Source organism: Mobula hypostoma, chromosome 1 (genome assembly GCF_963921235.1).
Source record: "Mobula hypostoma chromosome 1, sMobHyp1.1, whole genome shotgun sequence".
Classification (NCBI taxonomy): domain Eukaryota; kingdom Metazoa; phylum Chordata; class Chondrichthyes; order Myliobatiformes; family Myliobatidae; genus Mobula; species Mobula hypostoma.
In genome coordinates this window covers 101272199-101293166 of record NC_086097.1, presented here as the reverse complement: position 1 = coordinate 101293166, position 20968 = coordinate 101272199, and the positions used below count along the sequence as shown (strand labels likewise).

General features: G+C 50.6%; 1 protein-coding gene across 4 annotated transcripts in view; it reads left to right on the top strand.

Annotated features, from left to right (window-relative positions):
* Positions 1 to 20968, top strand: part of plekhd1 (pleckstrin homology domain containing, family D (with coiled-coil domains) member 1) — a 311066-nt gene that overhangs the window by 200102 nt on the left and 89996 nt on the right. For all 4 annotated transcript variants that reach the window (XM_063053877.1, XM_063053869.1, XM_063053854.1 and 1 more), the window contains exons 5-7: positions 1889 to 1980; positions 10427 to 10479; positions 12794 to 12888. In XM_063053877.1, coding sequence (XP_062909947.1) covers positions 1889 to 1980; positions 10427 to 10479; positions 12794 to 12888 — 240 coding nt within the window. The remainder of the gene's footprint in view (positions 1 to 1888; positions 1981 to 10426; positions 10480 to 12793; positions 12889 to 20968) is intronic.

Genomic DNA, 20968 nt, shown 5'->3' with positions numbered 1-20968 from the left:
CTTTGTTCCCTATTCCCCACCCTTCCTTTCTTAAATAGTGGGCTTACATTTGCCGCCTTCCACTTTGTGGGTACCTTTCCAGAATTTAGGGAATTTACTTTTATACTTTATACTTTATTGTCGCCAAACAATTGGTACTAGAACGTACAATCATCACAATGATATTTGATTCTGCGCTTTACACTCCCTGGATTACAAATATTAAATATTAAAGATATTAAAAATAGTTAAAGTTAGTAAATATTAAAAATTTAAATTATAAATCATAAATAGAAAATAGAAAAATAGGAAGCAAGGTAGTGCAAAAAAACCGAGAGGCAGGTCCGGATATTTGGAGGGTACGGCCCAGATCTGGGTCAGGATCTGTTCAGCAGTTCCCAAAGAAGCTGTTCCCAAATCTGGCCGTACGAGTCTTCAAGCTCCTGAGCCTTCTCCTGGAGGGAAGAGGGACGAAAAGTGTGTTGGCTGGGTGGGTTGTGTCCTTGATTATCCTGGCAGTACTGCTCCAACAGCGTGCGGTGTAGAGTGAGTCCACGGACGGAAGATTGGTTTGTGTGATGTGCTGCGCCATGTTCACGATCTTCTGCAGCTTCTTCCGGTGTTGGACAGGACAACTTCCATACCAGGTTGTGATGCACCCTAGAAGAATGCTTTCTACGGTGCATCTATAAAAATTAGTGAGGGTTTTAGGGGACAGGCCAAATTTCTTTAGTTTTCTCAGGAAGTAAAGGCGCTGGTGGGCCTTCTTGGCAGTGGACTCTGCTTGGTTGGACCAAGTCAGGTCATTTGTGATATTGACTCCGAGGAACTTAAAGCTTTTGACCTGTTCCACTTGCGCACCACCGATGTAAATTGGGTCATGCGGTCCACTACTCCTTCTGAAGTCAACAACCAATTCCTTCGTCTTGCTGACGTTGAGGGATAGGTTATTGTCTTCACACCAGGCACCAGGTTCTTAATTTCCTCTCTGTACTCAAACTCATCATTACCCGAGATACGGCCTACAATTGTTGTGTCATCAGCAAACTTATATATTGAGTTTGATGGAAACTTGACTACACAATCATGGGTGTACAGTGAGTACAGCAGGGGGCTGAGTACACAGCCTTGTGGGGCACCGGTGCTCAGAGTGATTGTAGAGGAGAGCTTGTCAATTTTGGAAGCTGTCAAGCTTTGCTGTCAATATCTGAGGATGCAGGTCACTGGGCCCTGGGGATTTATCACTTTCCCATCCCACTAATCTCTCCAGCCTGCTGTTGTATCACACCTGAGCCCTTGTTCACCTCTGGTCCTCTGTTAATTCTACAAGGTTTTCTGTCTGCCATGAAGATGGGCACAAAATATTGCAAATTTTTCTGCTACAGTATATACTTATCTTCCTTGTACAACTTTGTGGTGTCAGCATTTAAACAGTCAACATTAATTTTAACTGAGCTTTTCATTTCATAAATTTGTCAGAGAGACAGGCAGAGGGTAGGTGGGAACTGGTGCAGTATCTGACAGCGAGCAGGATCTGGTATGTGGTGAACTGGAACAGTGTGGGATTGACTGGGATGGACTGGAATTGTGTGGGATTGACTGGGATGGACTGGAATTGTGTGGGGCGGACTGGGACTGTGTGGGGCGGACTGGGATTGTGTGGGGTGGACTGGGATTGTGTGGGGTGGACTGGGACAGTGTGGGGTGGCTGGGACGGTGTGGGATGGACTGGGATGGTGTGGGGTGGACTGGGACGGTGTGGGGTGGACTGGGACGGTGTGGGGTGGACTGGGATTGACTGGGGTGGTATGAGGTGGACCAGGATGACATGAGACTGAGAAGACTTGGGATTTGTATGGTACGGGACCAATCCATCACAGTGACCCATACCTTGCTCTTCCCTCCGCAGGACATGGCAGAATGCTCAGCTTGGAGAAGCGATGATTGGAAGCCTGGAAGCCCAAGGCTTGCAGCTGGCCAAGGAGAAGCAGGAGTACCTGGGTCAGAGCTGCAGAAGATAGAAACCAGCTCTTTGGCTCACCGTGTCCCTGCAGTTACACTAATCCCACTGGGTTCTTGTCCCTGCTGACCATTGTACACTTACACTAATCCCACTGGGTTCTTTGTCCTCCGTGCCGTGCATTTCGAGTGCTTGTCTGAGCTTCTGTGAGAATCAGACGCCAGCTACCCACTGGATGCAAAACCTCCCCTTCAGAACCCCTCTAAGAATATCTCTCACTTTACACCACACCCTCTTCTTTCGGACAGCTTATCATGGAAAAAAAGAATCTGACTACCTGATTCACCAACCTTATAACGTTGTATCCCTCTGTCAGATTTCCCATCAGGTGTAGGAAGTCTATCAAATCTCTGCCCATAACTAAAGTCCTTTGTTTAAGGCAATCGCGGGTCATTTCCTCCGCACTACCTCCAGCATAACCACATTCTTCACATTGTGTGCGATCAGAACTGCACACAATACTCCAAATATTGCCTCACCAGTGTTTTATAAAAATCTAAGTGACGTCCCTGTTCTTGCGTTCTCAATCAAGGCAGCTTCCCATTCATATTCTCCACCACCCTGTCTAACTGTGCCACCACCTCCAGGGAATATGGAGTTCCCGAATGCCCCTTGTCTAACCTTCCAAAGTGCAGCACCTTGCAATTGTCAGCATTAAATTCCTCTGCCCAACTTTCCTGTTGATCCATATCCTGCTTTAGCCTCAGACAGTGCTCCTCGTGTCATCTGCAGACCTGCTGACCATGGCTCTATGAGTTAGGATCAGCAGAAGTTGTGATCCACGGGGTTACCTGATCTGAAAAGATGCAATGGATCACAGTCAGTCACTGCAAGCCAGGATCAGCTTCTTCCCAGGGATCTGTTTCTATTGCTGAGTTTAATCCGGGGTCGTGCGGTGCCCTGCCCTGGGAACTGGGTCTATTGTAGAGTATGGAGCTAGCTGCCCCGTGAATGTCGCTCTCTAACCCTGGGTCCTGGCTGTTTCACCCCAATATCCCACCTGGTTTCCCGTCTCCCCGTTGACTCCAACCCCACCCAAGTGTAATTCACCGTCCCAGCCTATCCAGTCTCTCCTTGTAATTCACCGTCCCAGCCTATCCAGTCTCTCCCTGTAATTCACAGTCCCAGCCTATCCAGTCTCTCCCTGTAATTCACAGTCCCAGCCTATCCAGTCTCTCCTTGTAATTCACCGTCCCAGCCTATCCAGTCTCTCCTTGTAATTCACCGTCCCAGCCTATCCAGTCTCTCCCTGTAATTCACAGTCCCAGCCTATCCAGTCTCTCCTTGTAATTCACCGTCCCAGCCTATCCAGTCTCTCCCTGTAATTCACCGTCCCAGCCTATCCAGTCTCTCCTTGCAATTCACAGTCCCAGCCTATCCAGTCTCTCCCTGTAATTCACCGTCCCAGCCTATCCAGTCTCTCCCTGTAATTCACCGTCCCAGCCTATCCAGTCTCTCCCTGTAATTCACCGTCCCAGCCTATCCAGTCTCTCCCTGTAATTCACCGTCCCAGCCTATCCAGTCTCTCCCTGTAATTCACCGTCCCAGCCTATCCAGTCTCTCCCTGTAATTCACCGTCCCAGCCTATCCAGTCTCTCCTTGTAATTCACCGTCCCAGCCTATCCAGTCTCTGCTTGTAATTCACCGTCCCAGCCTATCCTGTCTCTCCTTGTAATTCACAGTCCCAGCTTATCCAGCCTCTCCTTGTAATTCACCGTCCCGGCCTATCCAGCCTCTCCTTGTAATTCACCGTCCCTTGTAATTCACCGTCCCAGCCTATCCAGTCTCTCCTTGTAATTCACCGTCCCAGCCTATCCAGTCTCTCCTTGTAATTCACCATCCCAGCCTATCCAGTCTCTCCTTGTAATTCACCGTCCCAGCCTATCCAGTCTCTCCTTGTAATTCACCGTCCCAGCCTATCCAGCCTCTCCTTGTAATTCACCGTCCCTTGTAATTCACCGTCCCAGCCTATCCAGTCTCTGCTTGTAATTCACCGTCCCAGCCTATCCAGTCTCTCCTTGTAATTCACCGTCCCAGCCTATCCAGTCTCTCCTTGTAATTCACCGTCCCAGCCTATCCAGTCTCTCCTTGTAATTCACCGTCCCAGCCTATCCAGTCTCTCCATGTAATTCACCGTCCCAGCCTATCCAGTCTCTCCCTGTAATTCACCGTCCCAGCCTATCCAGTCTCTCCTTGTAATTCACCGTCCCAGCCTATCCAGCCTCTCCTTGTAATTCACATTCCCAGCCTATCCTGTCTCTCCTTGTAATTCACCGTCCCAGCCTATCCAGTCTCTCCTTGTAATTCACCGTCCCAGCCTATCCAGTCTCTCCTTGTAATTCACCGTCCCAGCCTATCCAGCCTCTCCTTGTAATTCACCGTCCCAGCCTATCCAGTCTCTCCTTGTAATTCACTGTCCCAGCCTATCCAGTCTCTCCTTGTAATTCACCGTCCCAGCCTATCCAGTCTCTCCTTGTAATTCACAGTCCCAGCCTATCCAGTCTCTCATTGTAATTCACCGTCCCAGCCTATCCAGTCTCTCCTTGTAATTCACCGTCCCAGCCTATCCAGTCTCTCCCTGTAATTCACCGTCCCAGCCTATCCAGTCTCTCCTTGCAATTCACCGTCCCAGCCTATCCAGTCTCTCCTTGTAATTCACCGTCCCAGCCTATCCACTCTCTCCTTGTAATTCACCGTCCCAGCCTATCCAGTCTCTCCTTGTAATTCACCGTCCCAGCCTATCCAGTCTCTCCTTGTAATTCACCGTCCCAGCCCATCCAGTCTCTCCTTGTAATTCACCGTCCCAGCCTATCCAGTCTCTCCCTGTAATTCACCGTCCCAGCCTATCCAGTCTCTGCTTGTAATTCACCGTCCCAGCCTATCCAGTCTCTCCCTGTAATTCACCGTCCCAGCCTATCCAGCCTCTCCTTGTAATTCACCGTCCCAGCCTATCCAGCCTCTCCTTGTAGTTCACCGTCCCAGCCTATCCTATCTCTCCTTGTAATTCACCGTCCCAGCCTATCCAGTCTCTCCTTGTAAATCACCGTCCCAGCCTATCCAGTCTCTCCCTGTAATTCACCGTCCCAGCCTATCCGGTCTCTCCTTGTAATTCACTGTCCCAGCCTATCCAGTCTCTCCTTGTAATTCACCGTCCCAGCCTATCCAGTCTCTCCTTTTAATTCACCGTCCCGGCCTATCCAGTCTCTCCTTGTAATTCACCGTCCCAGCCTATCCAGTCTCTCCTTGTAATTCACCGTCCCAGCCTATCCACTCTCTCCTTGTAATTCACCGTCCCAGCCTATCCAGTCTCTCCCTGTAATTCATAGTCCCAGCCTATCCACTCTCTCCTTGTAATTCACCGTCCCAGCCTATCCAGTCTCTCCCTGTAATTCACATTCCCAGCCTATCCAGCCTCTCCTTGTAACTCACCGTCCCAGCCTATCCAGTCTCTCCCTGTAATTCACCGTCCCAGCCTATCCAGTCTCTCCTTGTAATTCACCGTCCCAGCCTATCCAGTCTCTCCCTGTAATTCACATTCCCAGCCTATCCAGCCTCTCCTTGTAACTCACCGTCCCAGCCTATCCAGTCTCTCCCTGTAATTCACCGTCCCAGCCTATCCAGTCTCTCCTTGTAACTCACCGTCCCAGCCTATCCAGTCTCTCCCTGTAATTCACCGTCCCAGCCTATCCAGTCTCTCCCTGTAATTCACCGTCTCAGCCTATCCAGTCTCTCCCTGTAATTCACCGTCCCAGCCTATCCAGTCTCTCCCTGTAATTCACCGTCCCAGCCTATCCAGTCTCTCCCTGTAATTCACAGTCCCAGCCTATCCAGTCTCTCCTTGTAATTCACCGTCCCGGCCTATCCAGTCTCTCCTTGTAATTCACCGTCCCGGCCTATCCAGTCTCTCCTTTTAATTCACCGTCCCGGCCTATCCAGTCTCTCCTTGTAATTCACAGTCCCGGCCTATCCCGTCTCTCCTTGTAATTCACCGTCCCACCCTATCCAGTCTCTCCTTGTAATTCACCGTCCCAGCCTATCCAGTCTCTCCCTGTAATTAACCGTCCCAGCCTATCCAGTCTCTCCTTGTAATTCACCGTCCCAGCCTATCCAGTCTCTGCTTGTAATTCACCGTCCCAGCCTATCCAGTCTCTCCTTGTAATTCACAGTCCCAGCCTATCCAGTCTCTCCTTGTAATTCACCGTCCCAGCCTATCCAGTCTCTCCCTGTAATTCACCGTCCCAGCCTATCCAGTCTCTCCTTGTAATTCACCGTCCCAGCCTATCCAGTCTCTCCCTGTAATTCACCGTCCTCCAGTCTTGCTGCCATCCTTGTGAATCTTTTCTGTATCCTTTCCACAGTAATGCCAACCTGGGTGACCAGAACTGAAACAGTCCTCCACGTGTGGTTTTACTTACGTGTACCACTGACTCCTATACTCGATGCCTCAGCCAGTGAAGACAAGCGTACCTGTCTGCGCCCACCACTTTCAGAGGACTATATGCTTGAGGTCTCTCTGTTCTACAGCACTCCCCACAGAGCCCTGTTGTTCCCTGTGTATATCTTGTCCTAGCATAACTTCCCAAAATCATCAGTTCTCACCGAGTTAATTTCCATCTGCCTTTGTTTGGCCCACATTCCCAATTAATTTCAATCCTGTTGTAACATCAGATAACCGTCTTCACTGCCCCCCCATCAGTTTAGGTGCCCTCTGCAGACTGACTGATATACATTCTCTTCCCATGATTCCTCTTTCCCCTCCTCTGAGGCCCCTCTCTCACCTCATTGCACGTTCTGCTTTGCAATGCTGCCCCAGCTGTCGATTTGTCCCTGTGACCAGCCGGACCTACCCCTCCCCACCCTGAATGCTAACCTGCAGTAGAGCTCTTCCCCACCCGGTTATCCTTGCCTATTCGAGCTGCCAGTCACCAGCAGTCCTGGGTGCCAAACCTGCCTCCTCACGACCCTTGCCTCTGATGTTCCGTTCTCAGACCAGCCTAGAAGCAGAGTCACAGGGCCCTGCTCTGTGACACTGGAAAGTGAGGTGAAGCCACCTTTGATTCTCTCACCCCATCCAGCAGCATGGTTCACATGCACCACGTTTGACTAACATCCCTTTCCCTGAGGCCAGTGGCCCCAGACTGGCCAACATCCTTAATACCTACAGTTGTCCTTTAATATCTATCGATAACCTCTAATATTCACTATCCTTTCATATCCTTTGATATCCACCGAAACCTTTTGATATCCACAGATATGCTTTGATATCCACCGATACGCCTGCCCTTCAGGAAATTAAGAGTAAGACCAGGGGATGAACAGCTACATGGATCAGACCAAGGGGACATCAGTCGTGGGGTGGTTAGCTCTGCAAATTTACCTACCTATGGAGCAACTTCAGGGTGAAGTTGTGTTCTCAAGGGCTGAGAGTTGGTTCTCAGTCAGTGTGACAGAGATTTACCATTGTGAGAGAAACTGCCATTGTTGCAAACTTGTTGTGTACCATTGTTAACTCAGCCCTTCAGGGATCTTTAGGAGATCATCAGACAGATCATCTTCACGGCAATCCCCCAACCCACAGGTCATCTTCATTTAGGAGATCATCAGGCAGATCATCTTCACAGCAATCCCCCAACCCCCAGGTCATCTCATTTATTGTCATCCGCAGAGGTACCGTGAGGCGCAGGTACAATGAAAAACTTGCTTGCAGTAGCATCACGATGAGCTGGGTTGAGACAACGCACAGAATAAATTACTGTATACATAAATTATACAAGACTGTGAAGAGAGGGGAAGGAAAGATTGTACAAAAGCAAGGCCAGAATGCAAACCAGGACACAGTCAGAGACAAGTCGATGGTAGTGAAAGTGGGGGGGGTCTGTAGTTTTCCATTACTGAGGCAGGTTTAGGGTTCTGCTGGACAGTTCAAGATCCTAATGCTTGAAGGAAAGTAGCTGTTAGTTGAACCTGGTATGTGGGACTTAAGTCTCCTGTATGGTAGCAGGCAGAAGAGGGCATCATCTGGATGATACTTAACCTTGATGATCTGTGATTTGATGTTTAATGTTCTTTGTGTTATTTGTTTGATTTTTGTTTGTGTGATTTATTCTTTTCTTACACGTTTGATGGTCTTGTTGAGCGGGGTTTATCTTTAAACGGTTCCATAGTGTTTCTCTGTTTTGTGGCTGCCTGCAAGGAGGCATATCTCAAGGTTGTATACCGTATTGTGTCCTCATACTTCAATTCCATTCTATCCCCCTTGGTTCAGTCCCTTCCCACCCACATCCATGACACTTCTCATGCCCTCAATCTCCTCCGTAACTTTCAATTCCCTGGCCCTGACCACCTCATCTTCACCATGGATGTTCAGTCCCTATACACTTCAAGGAAGCCTCAAACCCCTCCACTTCTTTCTTGCCGAAAGAACCAGCCAATTCCCCTCCACCACCACCCTCCTCTGTCTGTCTGGCAGAACTGGCCCTCACCCTCAACAACTTTCCCTTTGGCCCCTCACACTTTCTCCAAATTTGAGGGGGAGCCATGGGCACTAGCATGGGCTCCAGCTACATAGAACAGTCCATGATCGAAGTCCTCCCCAGTGATACTCCCCAACTCTTTCTCCGCTGTGTTGGTGCTGCTTCATGCACTCCTCGTTAATTCTATCAATTTTGCCTCTAACTTCCACCCTGCCCTTAAATTCAGTTGGTCCATCTCTAACACCTCCCTCCCCTCTCTCAATCTTTCTTTCTCCATTTCTGGAGACAAACTGTGAACCAACATTTTCTATAAACCTACTGATTCCCACGTTTATCTTTAAGTTTATCTCAACTATACCTCTTCCCTCTCTATCACCTGTAAAAATGCTATTCCTTTTTCTCAGTTGTCTACCTCTCCCTCTCCACTAATCTCCCTCTCAGCATATATCCCTGCAAGTGGCCCAAGTGGTACACCTGCCCATACACCTCCACTCAGGACTCCAGACAGTCCTTCCAGGTGAGGCAACACTTCACCTGTGAATCTGCTGGGGTCATCTATCATATCCGGTGCTCCTGATGCAGCCTCTCTACATCAGTGAGACCCGTCATAAATTGAGGGACCTGCTTCATCGAGCACCTCTGGACCATCTGTCACAAGTGAGATTTCCCAGTGCCCAAACATTTCAATTCCGATTCCAATTCCCATTCTAACTTGATGATCCATGGCCTCCTTTTCTACCACGGTGAGACCACCCTCGAGATGGAAGAGCAAATCTTCTTTTCTGTCTGGGTATCCTCCAACCTGATGGCATGAATATCAGTTTCTCTTTCTGGTAAACAAATTCCCCCCCCCCACACTTTTTTCTGTCTTACACCTGCCTATTGCTTCCGCTTGGGTCCCCTCTTCCTTCCCTTTTCTCCTGTGGTCCATCTCCTCTCCTATCAGATTCCTCCTTCTCTAGCCCTTGATCTTTCCACCCACCTGGCTTCGCCTATCACCTTTCAGATCATCTCCTTCCCCTTCCTCCTCCTTTTTATTCTGGCATCGTCCCCCTCCCTTCTAAGTCCAGAAGAAGGGTCTCAGCCCAAAACGTTTGACTATTTGTTCACTTCCAGAGGTGCTGCCTTGCTGCCTGCTATTGCTTTGAATTTCCAGTATCTGCAGAATTTCTCATGTACTGTATACATACATTGATAGTAAGTGTACTTTGAATTTTGAGCTTAGATAAGTACCACCTTTGTGAGTCAGTGCCCTCTGTAGATGGGGAGAGCTGTGTCTGTGATGGACCATGTTGTGTCCACTACTCTCTGTACCTTCTTGTGTTCCTGTGTGTTAGAATGTCACAGCAGGCCATGATGCATCCAGTCAGGATATTTCCAACAGTACATCTGGAGAAGTTAGTTAGGGTATTTGCTGACATACCAAATCTCCTCTAGATGCTCAGAAAGCAGAGGTGCTGGCACGCCTTCCTTGTGATCGCCTCTATGTGCTGGCTCCAGGAAGGTCATCTGATGTCAGCACCCCGGAATTTGAAGCTGCCTCTGAATTGGCACATGGGCTTCTGCCTTCCTGAATGGATGATTCTCGACTTTCAGCTAGTTCAGGTTTGTTGGGCCACCCCAGTGTCGTAGGATGTTGGGTCTGAGGGGACTCAGGTATAATGGGACAACAGTGTCAGATCACCGTCTGGAGCTTTCTGTCACTAAAGGGGCATTTACCGAGCACAGTGTCACAACCTCAGCACTGACTATTTTATATGCAGATTCAAACCACCCTGGTGAGATTTAAATGGTATTCCTAGTCCAGTTATGTACAACCGTACCCCCGTTTGTTACCTTTGTTTAAGTTCACACTGCTGATACTGACAGTGGGTAATGCAAGGAGGTGGGACAGGCCTTGGACTGACCATTAGCAGCATTTAATTAACTGGGGCTGTGCGAATGTGATTCACAGACAAACTAATGGAGGAGACTGAAGAACTGTGTCTGCAGCGGGAACAGAAAGAGGTGAGGGCCTTGATAAAATTTATTTGTTTCCTCTCCTTCTTCCCCTCCCCCTCCCCTCCGTCTCCCCCTCCATCTCCGTCTCCATCTCCATCTCTCTCTCTCTCTCTCTCACACACACATACACGTCTCCCCCTCCGTCTCCGTCTCTCTCTCTCTCTCTGTCTGTCTCTCACACACACATACACACACCCCTCCCCCTCCCCTCCGTCTCCCCCTCCGTCTCCCCCTCCATCTCCGTCTCCATCTCCATCTCTCTCTCTCTCTCTCTCACACACACATACACGTCTCCCCCTCCGTCTCCCCCTCCATCTCCGTCTCCATCTCCATCTCTCTCTCTCTCTCTCTCACACACACATACACGTCTCCCCCTCCGTCTCCGTCTCCATCTCCATCTCTCTCTCTCACACACACATACACGTCTCCCCCTCCGTCTCCGTCTCCGTCTCCGTCTCTCTCTCTGTCTGTCTCTCACACACACATACACGTCTCCCCCTCCGTCTCCGTCTCCATCTCTGTCTGTCTCTCACACACACATACACACACCCCTCCCCCTCCCCTCCGTCTCCCCCTCTGTCTCCCCCTCCATCTCCGTCTCCATCTCCATCTCTCTCTCTCTCTCTCTCTCACACACACATACACGTCTCCCCCTCCGTCTCCGTCTCCATCTCCATCTCTCTCTCTCACACACACATACACGTCTCCCCCTCCGTCTCCGTCTCCGTCTCCGTCTCTCTCTCTGTCTGTCTCTCACACACACATACACGTCTCCCCCTCCGTCTCCGTCTCCATCTCTGTCTGTCTCTCACACACACATACACACACCCCTCCCCCTCCCCTCCGTCTCCCCCTCTGTCTCCCCCTCCATCTCCGTCTCCATCTCCATCTCTCTCTCTCTCTCTCTCTCACACACACATACACGTCTCTCCCTCCGTCTCCGTCTCCCCCTCCGTCTCCCCCTCCATCTCCGTCTCCATCTCTGTCTGTCTCTCACACACACATACACACACCCCTCCCCCTCCCCTCCGTCTCCCCCTCTGTCTCCCCCTCCATCTCCGTCTCCGTCTCCATCTCCATCTCTCTCTCTCACACACACATACACGTCTCCCCCTCCGTCTCCGTCTCCCCCTCCGTCTCCGTCTCCGTCTCCGTCTGTCTCTCACACACACATACACGTCTCCCCCTCCGTCTCCGTCTCCATCTCCATCTCTCTCTCTCTCTCTCTCTGTCTCTCACACACACATACACACACCCCTCCCCCTCCCCTCCGTCTCCCCCTCCGTCTCCCCCTCCATCTCCGTCTCCATCTCCATCTCTCTCTCTCTCTCTCACACACACATACACGTCTCCCCCTCCGTCTCCGTCTCCATCTCCATCTCTCTCTCTCACACACACATACACGTCTCCCCCTCCATCTCCGTCTCCCCCTCCGTCTCCGTCTCCCCCTCCGTCTCCGTCTCCGTCTCCGTCTCTCTCTCTGTCTGTCTCTCACACACACATACACGTCTCCCCCTCCGTCTCCGTCTCCATCTCCATCTCTCTCTCTCTCTCTGTCTGTGTCTCACACACACATACACACACCCCTCCCCCTCCCCTCCGTCTCCCCCTCCATCTCCGTCTCCATCTCCATCTCTCTCTCTCTCTCTCACACACACATACACGTCTCTCCCTCCGTCTCCGTCTCCATCTCCATCTCTCTCTCCATCTCTCTCTCTCTCTCTGTCTCTCTCTCTCACACACATACACACACCCCCCTCCATCTCCGTCTCCCCCTCCGTCTCCGTCTCCGTCTCTCTCTCTGTCTGTCTCTCACACACACATACACGTCTCCCCCTCCATCTCCGTCTCCATCTCCATCTCTCTCTCTCACACACACATACACGTCTCCCCCTCCGTCTCCGTCTCCATCTCCATTTCTCTCTCTCTCTCTGTCTGTCTCTCACACACACATACACACACCCCTCCCCCTCCCCTCCGTCTCCCCCTCCATCTCCGTCTCCATCTCCATCTCTCTCTCTCTCTCTCACACACACATACACGTCTCTCCCTCCGTCTCCGTCTCCATCTCCATCTCTCTCTCCATCTCTCTCTCTCTCTCTCTGTCTCTCTCTCTCACACACACATACACACACCCCTCTGCTTGCCAGACAACTTTTTGTGTGTTTTCTATGAAATTTATTGAAAGTTTAAGAAATATGTTCTTTGTTAGAGCGAGCTCTGTTTGTGCAGATGGACTGTGAGAGTGAGAGCAGGTACTGTGCTGATGGCTAGCTCCAGTGTGCAAAAGGTGTTTATGGGACTCTTGATCCATTTACAGGAACTGCAGAGACTAAACCACATCCTCGAGGCAGAAAAAAACAAGATTGAGGAGATGGTGCAAGACCTGAGGTTGGAGCAGGAACAGATAAAGAGGTAACGAAGTATCAATGGGAACATCTCAAAACCAACCCCTTCAGACCACTGCAACCTGCATCTTCCCAGAGCCACTCACTACAACTGGGTCACCCAGCTAAACAGGAGAGTCATATCCCACCAACACCCCCATTTACACTTGCCTTGCCTTGCCTTGCCTTGCGCCCTTAACTCCTGGTGGAATTGTCGAGGCTCTGTCATGACAAGCTTTGCACCAGTCTGTCCCATCTGTCGCGGTTGTGTGCCAGAGCCTGGGTCACTGCAAATGTTTTCCCTGTCCATTCTTTAATGTTGTCCATCCATCTTTTCCTCTGTCTACCCCTTTCTCTTCCCCTCCACAGTTCCTTGTAGAACAGCCTTTGCAAGGCCACTGGATCTTGTTACGTGGCCATAGCATCTCAGCTGTCTTTTCTTCATCGTTGTGAGAAGGTCTTCATGGGGGCCATTGTGGTGCTGGATGGTCTTGCGGACCTGCTCATTTGTGATGTGGTCCAAGTATGAGACGCCCAAGATGTTGCGACAGCATCTCATTTCCAATGCCTGTATCTTCCTCTGTCGCTCTGCTGTGAGGGTCCATGTCTCACATGCGTACAGGAAGATGGAGAATGCCAATGCACGCAGGAGTCTGATCTTGTACTTCATGGTGATATTGCTGTCCCTCCATATTGTCTTGAGTTTGGATAGTGCAGTCATCGTCTGTGCAGTTCTTGCCAGGACTTCTGGTCTTGATCCTTCATCACTGATGATTACCCCCAGGTATCTGAACTGCTGCACTGTCTCAAGTTTCTGACCATGGACTAAGATGTCTGTTGTGATGCCACCATTGGCATTTGCCATGAGCTTGGTTTTCTCGGCACTTAATTCCATTTCAAACTTTGTGGAGGCTCTGTCAAGATGGCTGACCAGGTTGGCCAGTTCGTCCTCTTTTCCTGCAAGTCCATCAATGTCGTCAGCAAATCTTATGTTTGTGATATTCCTCCCTCCGATGCTGACTGTGCCCACAGGATCTTCAAGGGCAATACTCATGATTCGTTCCAGGAAGACGTTGAAGAGAGTGGGGGAGAGGAGACAGCCCTGACGGACTTCATACCATTTACACTAATCCAACGTTAAACAGGAGAGTCACATCCCACCACCAACTCCCCATTTACACCAATCCAACATTAAACAGGAGAATCACGTCCCACTAACACCCCCATTTGCACCAATCCAAAGTTAAACAGGAGAGTCACATCTCACCACCAACTCCCCATTAACACCAATCCAACATTAAACAGGAGAGTCACGTACCACCACCAACTCCCCATTTACACCAATCCAACATTAAACAACATTAAACTATGAGAATAGGTTGAGTGAACTCGGCCTTTTCTCCTTGGAACGACAGAGGATGCGAGGTGACCTGATAGAGGTGTATAAGATGATGAGAGGCATTGATCGTGTGGATAGTCAGAGGCTTTTCCCCAGGGCTGAGATGGTTGCCACAAGAGGTGCTGGGATGTAGGTACAGAGGAGATGTCAGGGGTAAGTTTTTTTCACTCAGAGAGTGGTGAGTGTGTGGAATGGGCTGCCGGCCACGGTGGTGGAGGTGGATACGATAGGGTCTTTTAAGAGACTTTTGGATAGGTACATGGAGCTTAGAAAAATAGAGGGCTATAGGTAAACCTAGTAATTTCAAAGGTAGGGGCATGTTCGGCACAACTTGGTGGGCCGAAGGGCTTGTATTGTGCTGTAGGATTTCTATGTTTCTAAACAGGAGAGTCACATCCCACCACCAACTCCCCATTTACATCAATGCAATGTTAAACAGGAGAGTCACGTCCCACTAACACCCCCATTTACACCAATCCAATGTTAAACAGAAGAGTCACATCTCACCACCAATTCCCCATTTACACCAATCCAATGTTAAACAACATTAAACTATGAGAATAGGTTGAGTGAACTCGGCATGTACAACCAATCCAACGTTAAACAGGAGAGTCACGTCCCACTAAAATCCCCATTTATACCAATCCAACATTAAACTCATCTAAGATATTTTGGTTCGTCCTTATTTTACCAACTAATTTGTTTTCAAAGAACATTTTTCAGAAACATAGATAATTCATCTGATGTTCCTTCAGAGCTGCTGGTTGGAAAGCAAGCATTACCAACCTGGAACAATTCCAGAGAATTGCCTCCTCTGTATGGCCGACTGTGTGCAGGCAGAACCCTGGCATGCTCACAGTCTGTTCAGAAAGCATGTCCCGATCCCTAGAGACTGGTTTGGAGGATCCTGGCATAATTCATTCTCCAGCCTTACATATCCAGCTTCACTTAGGCATCCGTTAGTCTGGTGAGACCATGGATTTGCGCCTTGGAAGGTTTCCAGGGCGCAGGCCTGGCCAAGGTTGTATGGAAGACCGGCAGTTGCCCATGCCGCAAGTCTCCCCTGTCCATGCCACGGATGTTATCCAAGGGAAGGGCACTAGGGCTGATACAGCTTGGCACCGGTGTTGTTGCAGAACAATATGTGGTTAAGTGCCTTGCTCAAGGACACAACACGTTGCCTCAGCTGAGGCTCGAACTAGTGACCTTCAGATCACTAGACCAAAGACTTAACCACTTGGCCACGCGCCATCTTCACTTACCCTAGAAGAAAAAGGAGCAGAATTCGGCCATGCAGCCCATCGAGTCTCTGCCATTCAATCATGATGATTTTTTTCCAACCTCATTCTTCTATCTTTAATGACCTCCTTACCAATCAAGAACCTATTGATCTCTACCCTAAATATACCCAATAATTTGGCTTCCTCATCCCTCCGTGCCTGAAAATTCCACCCGCTGATTGAAGAAATTCCTCCTCATCTCAGTTTTCAAGGAACAGCACCTTATTTTGCGGCTGAACCCTCAGACCCGATGTTTCTTACTAGTGGACGATTTCTCTCACGTTTCTTTGATCTAGAACTTTCAGTATCCAGTGAGTTTCAGTGAGATCCTACCCCTTATCTGTCAGAACTACACTGAGCACAGGCCCAAGGCACAGGCATCAGGCACTCCCCGTGATGTACATCAGGCCCCGACCATCCCTGTCAAACTCCTCTGAACACTCCCCATGGCCACACATCCTTAGGTACACGGTATTACACTGTGTGGCCAAAATTTCCACACAGTATTCCAGATTGGAACTGGAATTAAAATTGCTTTATTATTGTTGTCCTTTGTTGCTAGAGGGATTGAATTTAAGAGCAGGGAGGTTATGCTGCAACTTTACAGGGTACTGGTGAGACCACTTCTGGAGTACTGCGTGCAGTTCTGGTCTCCTTACTTGAGGAAGGATATACTGGCTTTGGATATGGTGCAGAGGAGGTTCACCAGGTTGGTTCTGGAGATGAGGATGTTAGCATCCGAGGAGAGATTGAGTTACTAGAGTCGAGAAGAATGGGAGGAGATCTTACAGAAACATAAAATAATGAAAGGAATAGAGGCAGGAAAGTTGTTTCCACTGGTAAATGAGAATAGAACTAGGGGACACAGGGAGTAGATATAGGACAGAAATGACAAGGAACTGATTGTCCCGGAGGGTAGTGAATCCGCGGACTTCTCTCCCGAGGAGGCAGTAGAGGCTGCCTCAGTAAATATATTTAAGACCCAGTTAGATAGATTTTTGCATGGGGGGAGGGGGAATTGAGGATTCTGGGGAAAAGGCAGGCAGATGGAGCTGAGTCCACGGCCAGATCAGCTATGGCCTTATTGAATGGTGCCGGAGGCCTGACGGGCAAGGTGGCCGACTCCTGCTCCTGTTTCTTATGTTCCTTTACCAAAAATACAGCTTGTCTTGCACAATGTTCAGACAGATCAGACCACTACGCCGTGCATTCAGGTAGGACAATGTAAAACAATGCAGAATAAAGTGACAACAGCTATATAGATAATGCAGCATCATAGGTAGACAATACTGTATGGCACAGGAACATAACGAGGTAGATTGTGAGATCAATAGTCCTTCTAATTGTACTACGCAATTGTTTTCTAACAGTGGGTCGAAGCTGTCCTCGAGTCTGATGGTATCTGCTTTCAGGCTTCTGCATCTTCTGCCTGATTTATTGCTTTACTGATCCAGCAAGAAGTACAGACAGAATCTCTGAAGGGGGGGAGCTGCTTTCCATGATGAGCTGAGCTGTGTTTACAACTCTCTGCAGTTTCTTGCAGTCGTGTGTAGAGCAAGTTCAACTTCAAGTTTAATTGTCATTCAACCCTACATGGAAATAGCCAAACAAAACAGAGTTCCTCTGGGGCCAAGGAGAAAAACACATTACCAACAGCCATACACAACACAAGGCACATATAAGATATCAGTAAAATGAAGTCACACAAAAAAATATAGTCCAGATCCCTGAGTCCATGAAACATGCAGCAGTCTGCAGTTGAACACAATAAAGCTTGTCTTCTGCTGAGTGGACACTGGGGGTAGCAGCAACTCCAGCATGTACGTTGTGCCACACCACCTCCAGCACTTCAGTGAAGCTCCCTGATTCCACCTCCGTCCTGGGCAGCTGCAAACAGGTGACTCTGTGGCTTGAGGCCCAGTCACAACCGAGGGACCCAGCTCCCCCAGTCCTCGTCACGACTGAGGGACCCAGCTCCCCTCAATCCTCATCACAACCGAGGGACCCAGCTCCCCTCAATCCTCATCACGACCGAGGGACCCAGCTCCCCTCAATCCTCATCACGACCGAGGGACCCAGCTCCCCTCAATCCTCATCACGACCGAGGGACCCAGCTCCCCCCAGTCCTCATCACGACCGAGGGACCCAGCTCCCCTCAATCCTCATCATGACCGAGGAACCCAGCTCCCCTCAATCCTCATCACGACCGAGGGACCCAGCTCCCCCCAATCCTCATCACGACCGAGGAACCCAGCTCCCCCGAGTCCTCGTCAAAACCGAGGGACCCAGCTCCCCCAGTCCTCGTCAAAACCGAGGGACCCAGCTCCCCCCAGTCCTCATCATGACCGAGGAACCCAGCTCCCCCCAGTCCTCGTCAAAACCGAGGGACCCAGCTCCCCCAGTCTTCGTCATAACTGAGGGACCCAGCTCCCCCCAGTCCTCATCATAACCGAGGGACCCAGCTCCCCCAGTCCTCATCAAAACCGAGGGACCCAGCTCCCCCAGTCCTCATCAAAACCGAGGGACCCAGCTCCCCCAGTCTTCGTCATAACTGAGGGACCCAGCTCCCCCAGTCCTCATCATAACCGAGGGACCCAGCTCCCCCAGTCCTCGTCAAAACCGAGGGACCCAGCTCCCCCCAGTCCTCATCACGACCGAGGGACCCAGCTCCCCCAGTCCTCGTCAAAACCGAGGGACCCAGCTCCCCCAGTCCTCGTCAAAACCGAGGGACCCAGCTCCCCCAGTCCTCACCACGACCGAAGGACCCAGCTCCCCCAGTCCTCACCACGACCGAGGGACCCAGCTCCCCCAGTCCTCGTCAAAACCGAGGGACCCAGCTCCCCCAGTCCTCGTCATAACCGAGGGACCCAGCTCCCCCAGTCCTCGTCAAAACCGAGGGACCCAGCTCCCCCAGTCCTCGTCATAACCGAGGGACCCAGCTCCCCCAGTCCTCGTCAAAACCGAGGGACCCAGCTCCCCCAGTCCTCGTCAAAACCGAGGGACCCAGCTCCCCCAGTCCTCACCACGACCGAGGGACCCAGCTCCCCCAGTCCTCGTCAAAACCGAGGGACCCAGCTCCCCCAGTCCTCGTCATAACCGAGGGACCCAGCTCCCCCAGTCCTCGTCAAAACCGAGGGACCCAGCTCCCCCAGTCCTCGTCAAAACCGAGGGACCCAGCTCCCCCAGTCCTCACCACGACCGAGGGACCCAGCTCCCCCAGTCCTCGTCATAACTGAGGGACCCAGCTCCCCCAGTCTTCGTCATAACCGAGGGACCCAGCTCCCCCCAGTCCTCATCATAACCGAGGGACCCAGCTCCCCCAGTCTTCGTCATAACCGAGGGACCCAGCTCCCCCAGTCCTCACCACGACCGAGGGACCCAGCTCCCCCAGTCCTCGTCATAACCGAGGGACCCAGCTCCCCCGAGTCCTTGTCATAACCGAGGGACCCAGCTCCCCCAGTCCTCGTCATAACTGAGGGACCCAGCTCCCCCAGTCCTCGTCATAACTGAGGGACCCAGCTCCCCCGAGTCCTTGTCATAACCGAGGGACCCAGCTCCCCCAGTGCTCATCACGACTGAGGGACCCAGCTCCCCCAGTCCTCGTCATAACCGAGGGACCCAGCTCCCCCAGTCCTCGTCAAAACCGAGGGACCCAGCTCCCCCAGTCCTCGTCAAAACCGAGGGACCCAGCTCCCCCCAGTCTTCGTCATAACTGAGGGACCCAGCTCCCCCCAGTCCTCGTCACGACCGAGAACCCAGCTCCCCCAGTCCTCATCCCGACCGAGGGACCCAGCTCCCCCAGTCCTCGTCATAACTGAGGGACACAGCTCCCCCCGGTCCTCGTTATAACTGAGACCTCCAGCTCACCCCAATCCTCGTCATAACCGAGGGACCGAACTCCCCCCAGTCCTCGTCATAACCGAGACCTCCAGCTTCCCCCAGTCCTCGTCATAACCGAGGGACCCAGCTCCCCCAGTCCTCATCACGACCGAGGGACCCAGCTCCCCCAGTCCTCGTCATAACCGAGACCTCCAGCTTCCCCCAGTCCTCGTCATAACCGAGGCCACCCAGCACCCCCGCCCTTCACCAATAAATCAGTGAATCAAACTTGCAGCATTCTACATCAACAATGTCCAACAGGGGCTTGCAATCACAATGGTAGCAACTAAGATGGTCGCTCACTGTGAGACAGTGCATCTCCTTTGCACGTTCTTTAAGTTCTTAATGTTCAGCAGCATCTTCTGATCATTAAAAATATGTTTAAAAAGACAATAACACTTTGGCCCAGTAATAGCTGCTGTGATTGATCTTCACTGCCATCAGAAGCAGCTGCTGTACCAAGCTGTGATTGATCCAGATATCAGGCATCAATGGGAATTGGTAAGGGCTGATGAGAACAGGCCTAATGTCTTTAGCCTCTTGAAGAAACAGAGGTGTTAGTGAGCATTCTTACCGTGGTGCCAAAATCAGGGCAGGCTATTAGTGATGTTTACACCTCGGAGCTTGAAGCTCTCCAGCTCTCAAGAGGTCCACAACTCCTCATACTGTATTCCACCTGCCACTTCTTTGCCCACTCTTCTGACCTGTCTGCATGCTTCTGCAGATCCCTTGCCTCCATGACACTACCTTTTCCTCAGGGTTTGTCATTTGGAAGGCTCTGGGTCAGAATTGCAGAATTCCAGTGTTGTCCTGGTTCAGTTATAGCTGTCCCCTGCCCCCAGCAAATGGACAATACTCCCCACCTAGCTTGAGAGCAGAGAGCTGGAAACCCAGTGGATAGCAAAGAGTGACTGCCCAACTCACACTGACCCATAGGGTGGGGTATAGACAATGGAGAAAGGTGCAAAAAGGGTCCAGATCATCCCAGGCAGATACTCAAACTGTTGGCTGATTGGGGAACTTTCTCCAAGATGACACTGGAATTAATTGTCTGTTTATTTGCATCTCTGACACCACCTGTCTCCACCTAAACAGCATCACTGCTGGATCCCCCATCAGTGATCTGTTCCTGCGTGTTTGAAAAATGTCAGGGCTGATGATCAAGGAAGTGGTATCCTTGGACTCAGAAGTTTGTCTCTACACTTCCTGGCACCTACTTTTCTCAAAGTGACTTGGAGGTCCTGTTCACATTACCCACTCGGACTCTTCATTAAACTGAGATACAAGCTATTCTATTATGTTGTCTGTATTAGTAACAGTGAGTGTGAATAGTGGAGGTGAGTGATCACACAACACCCTTCCAAAGTGAGTGTACAGGTTGTCTTTCCTTTCACTGCTGAAACACTTAAACATGCTATAATTTTGTCCCCAATTCCATGAACTTTAGTAGTATCACACAATGGATTTCACTTCTCAAAGCTCATGTTTAAAACACATCCTTCTCTGGTAAATCTCTCCAAAAGTACTGTATATTCCAAACTGTTAAACAA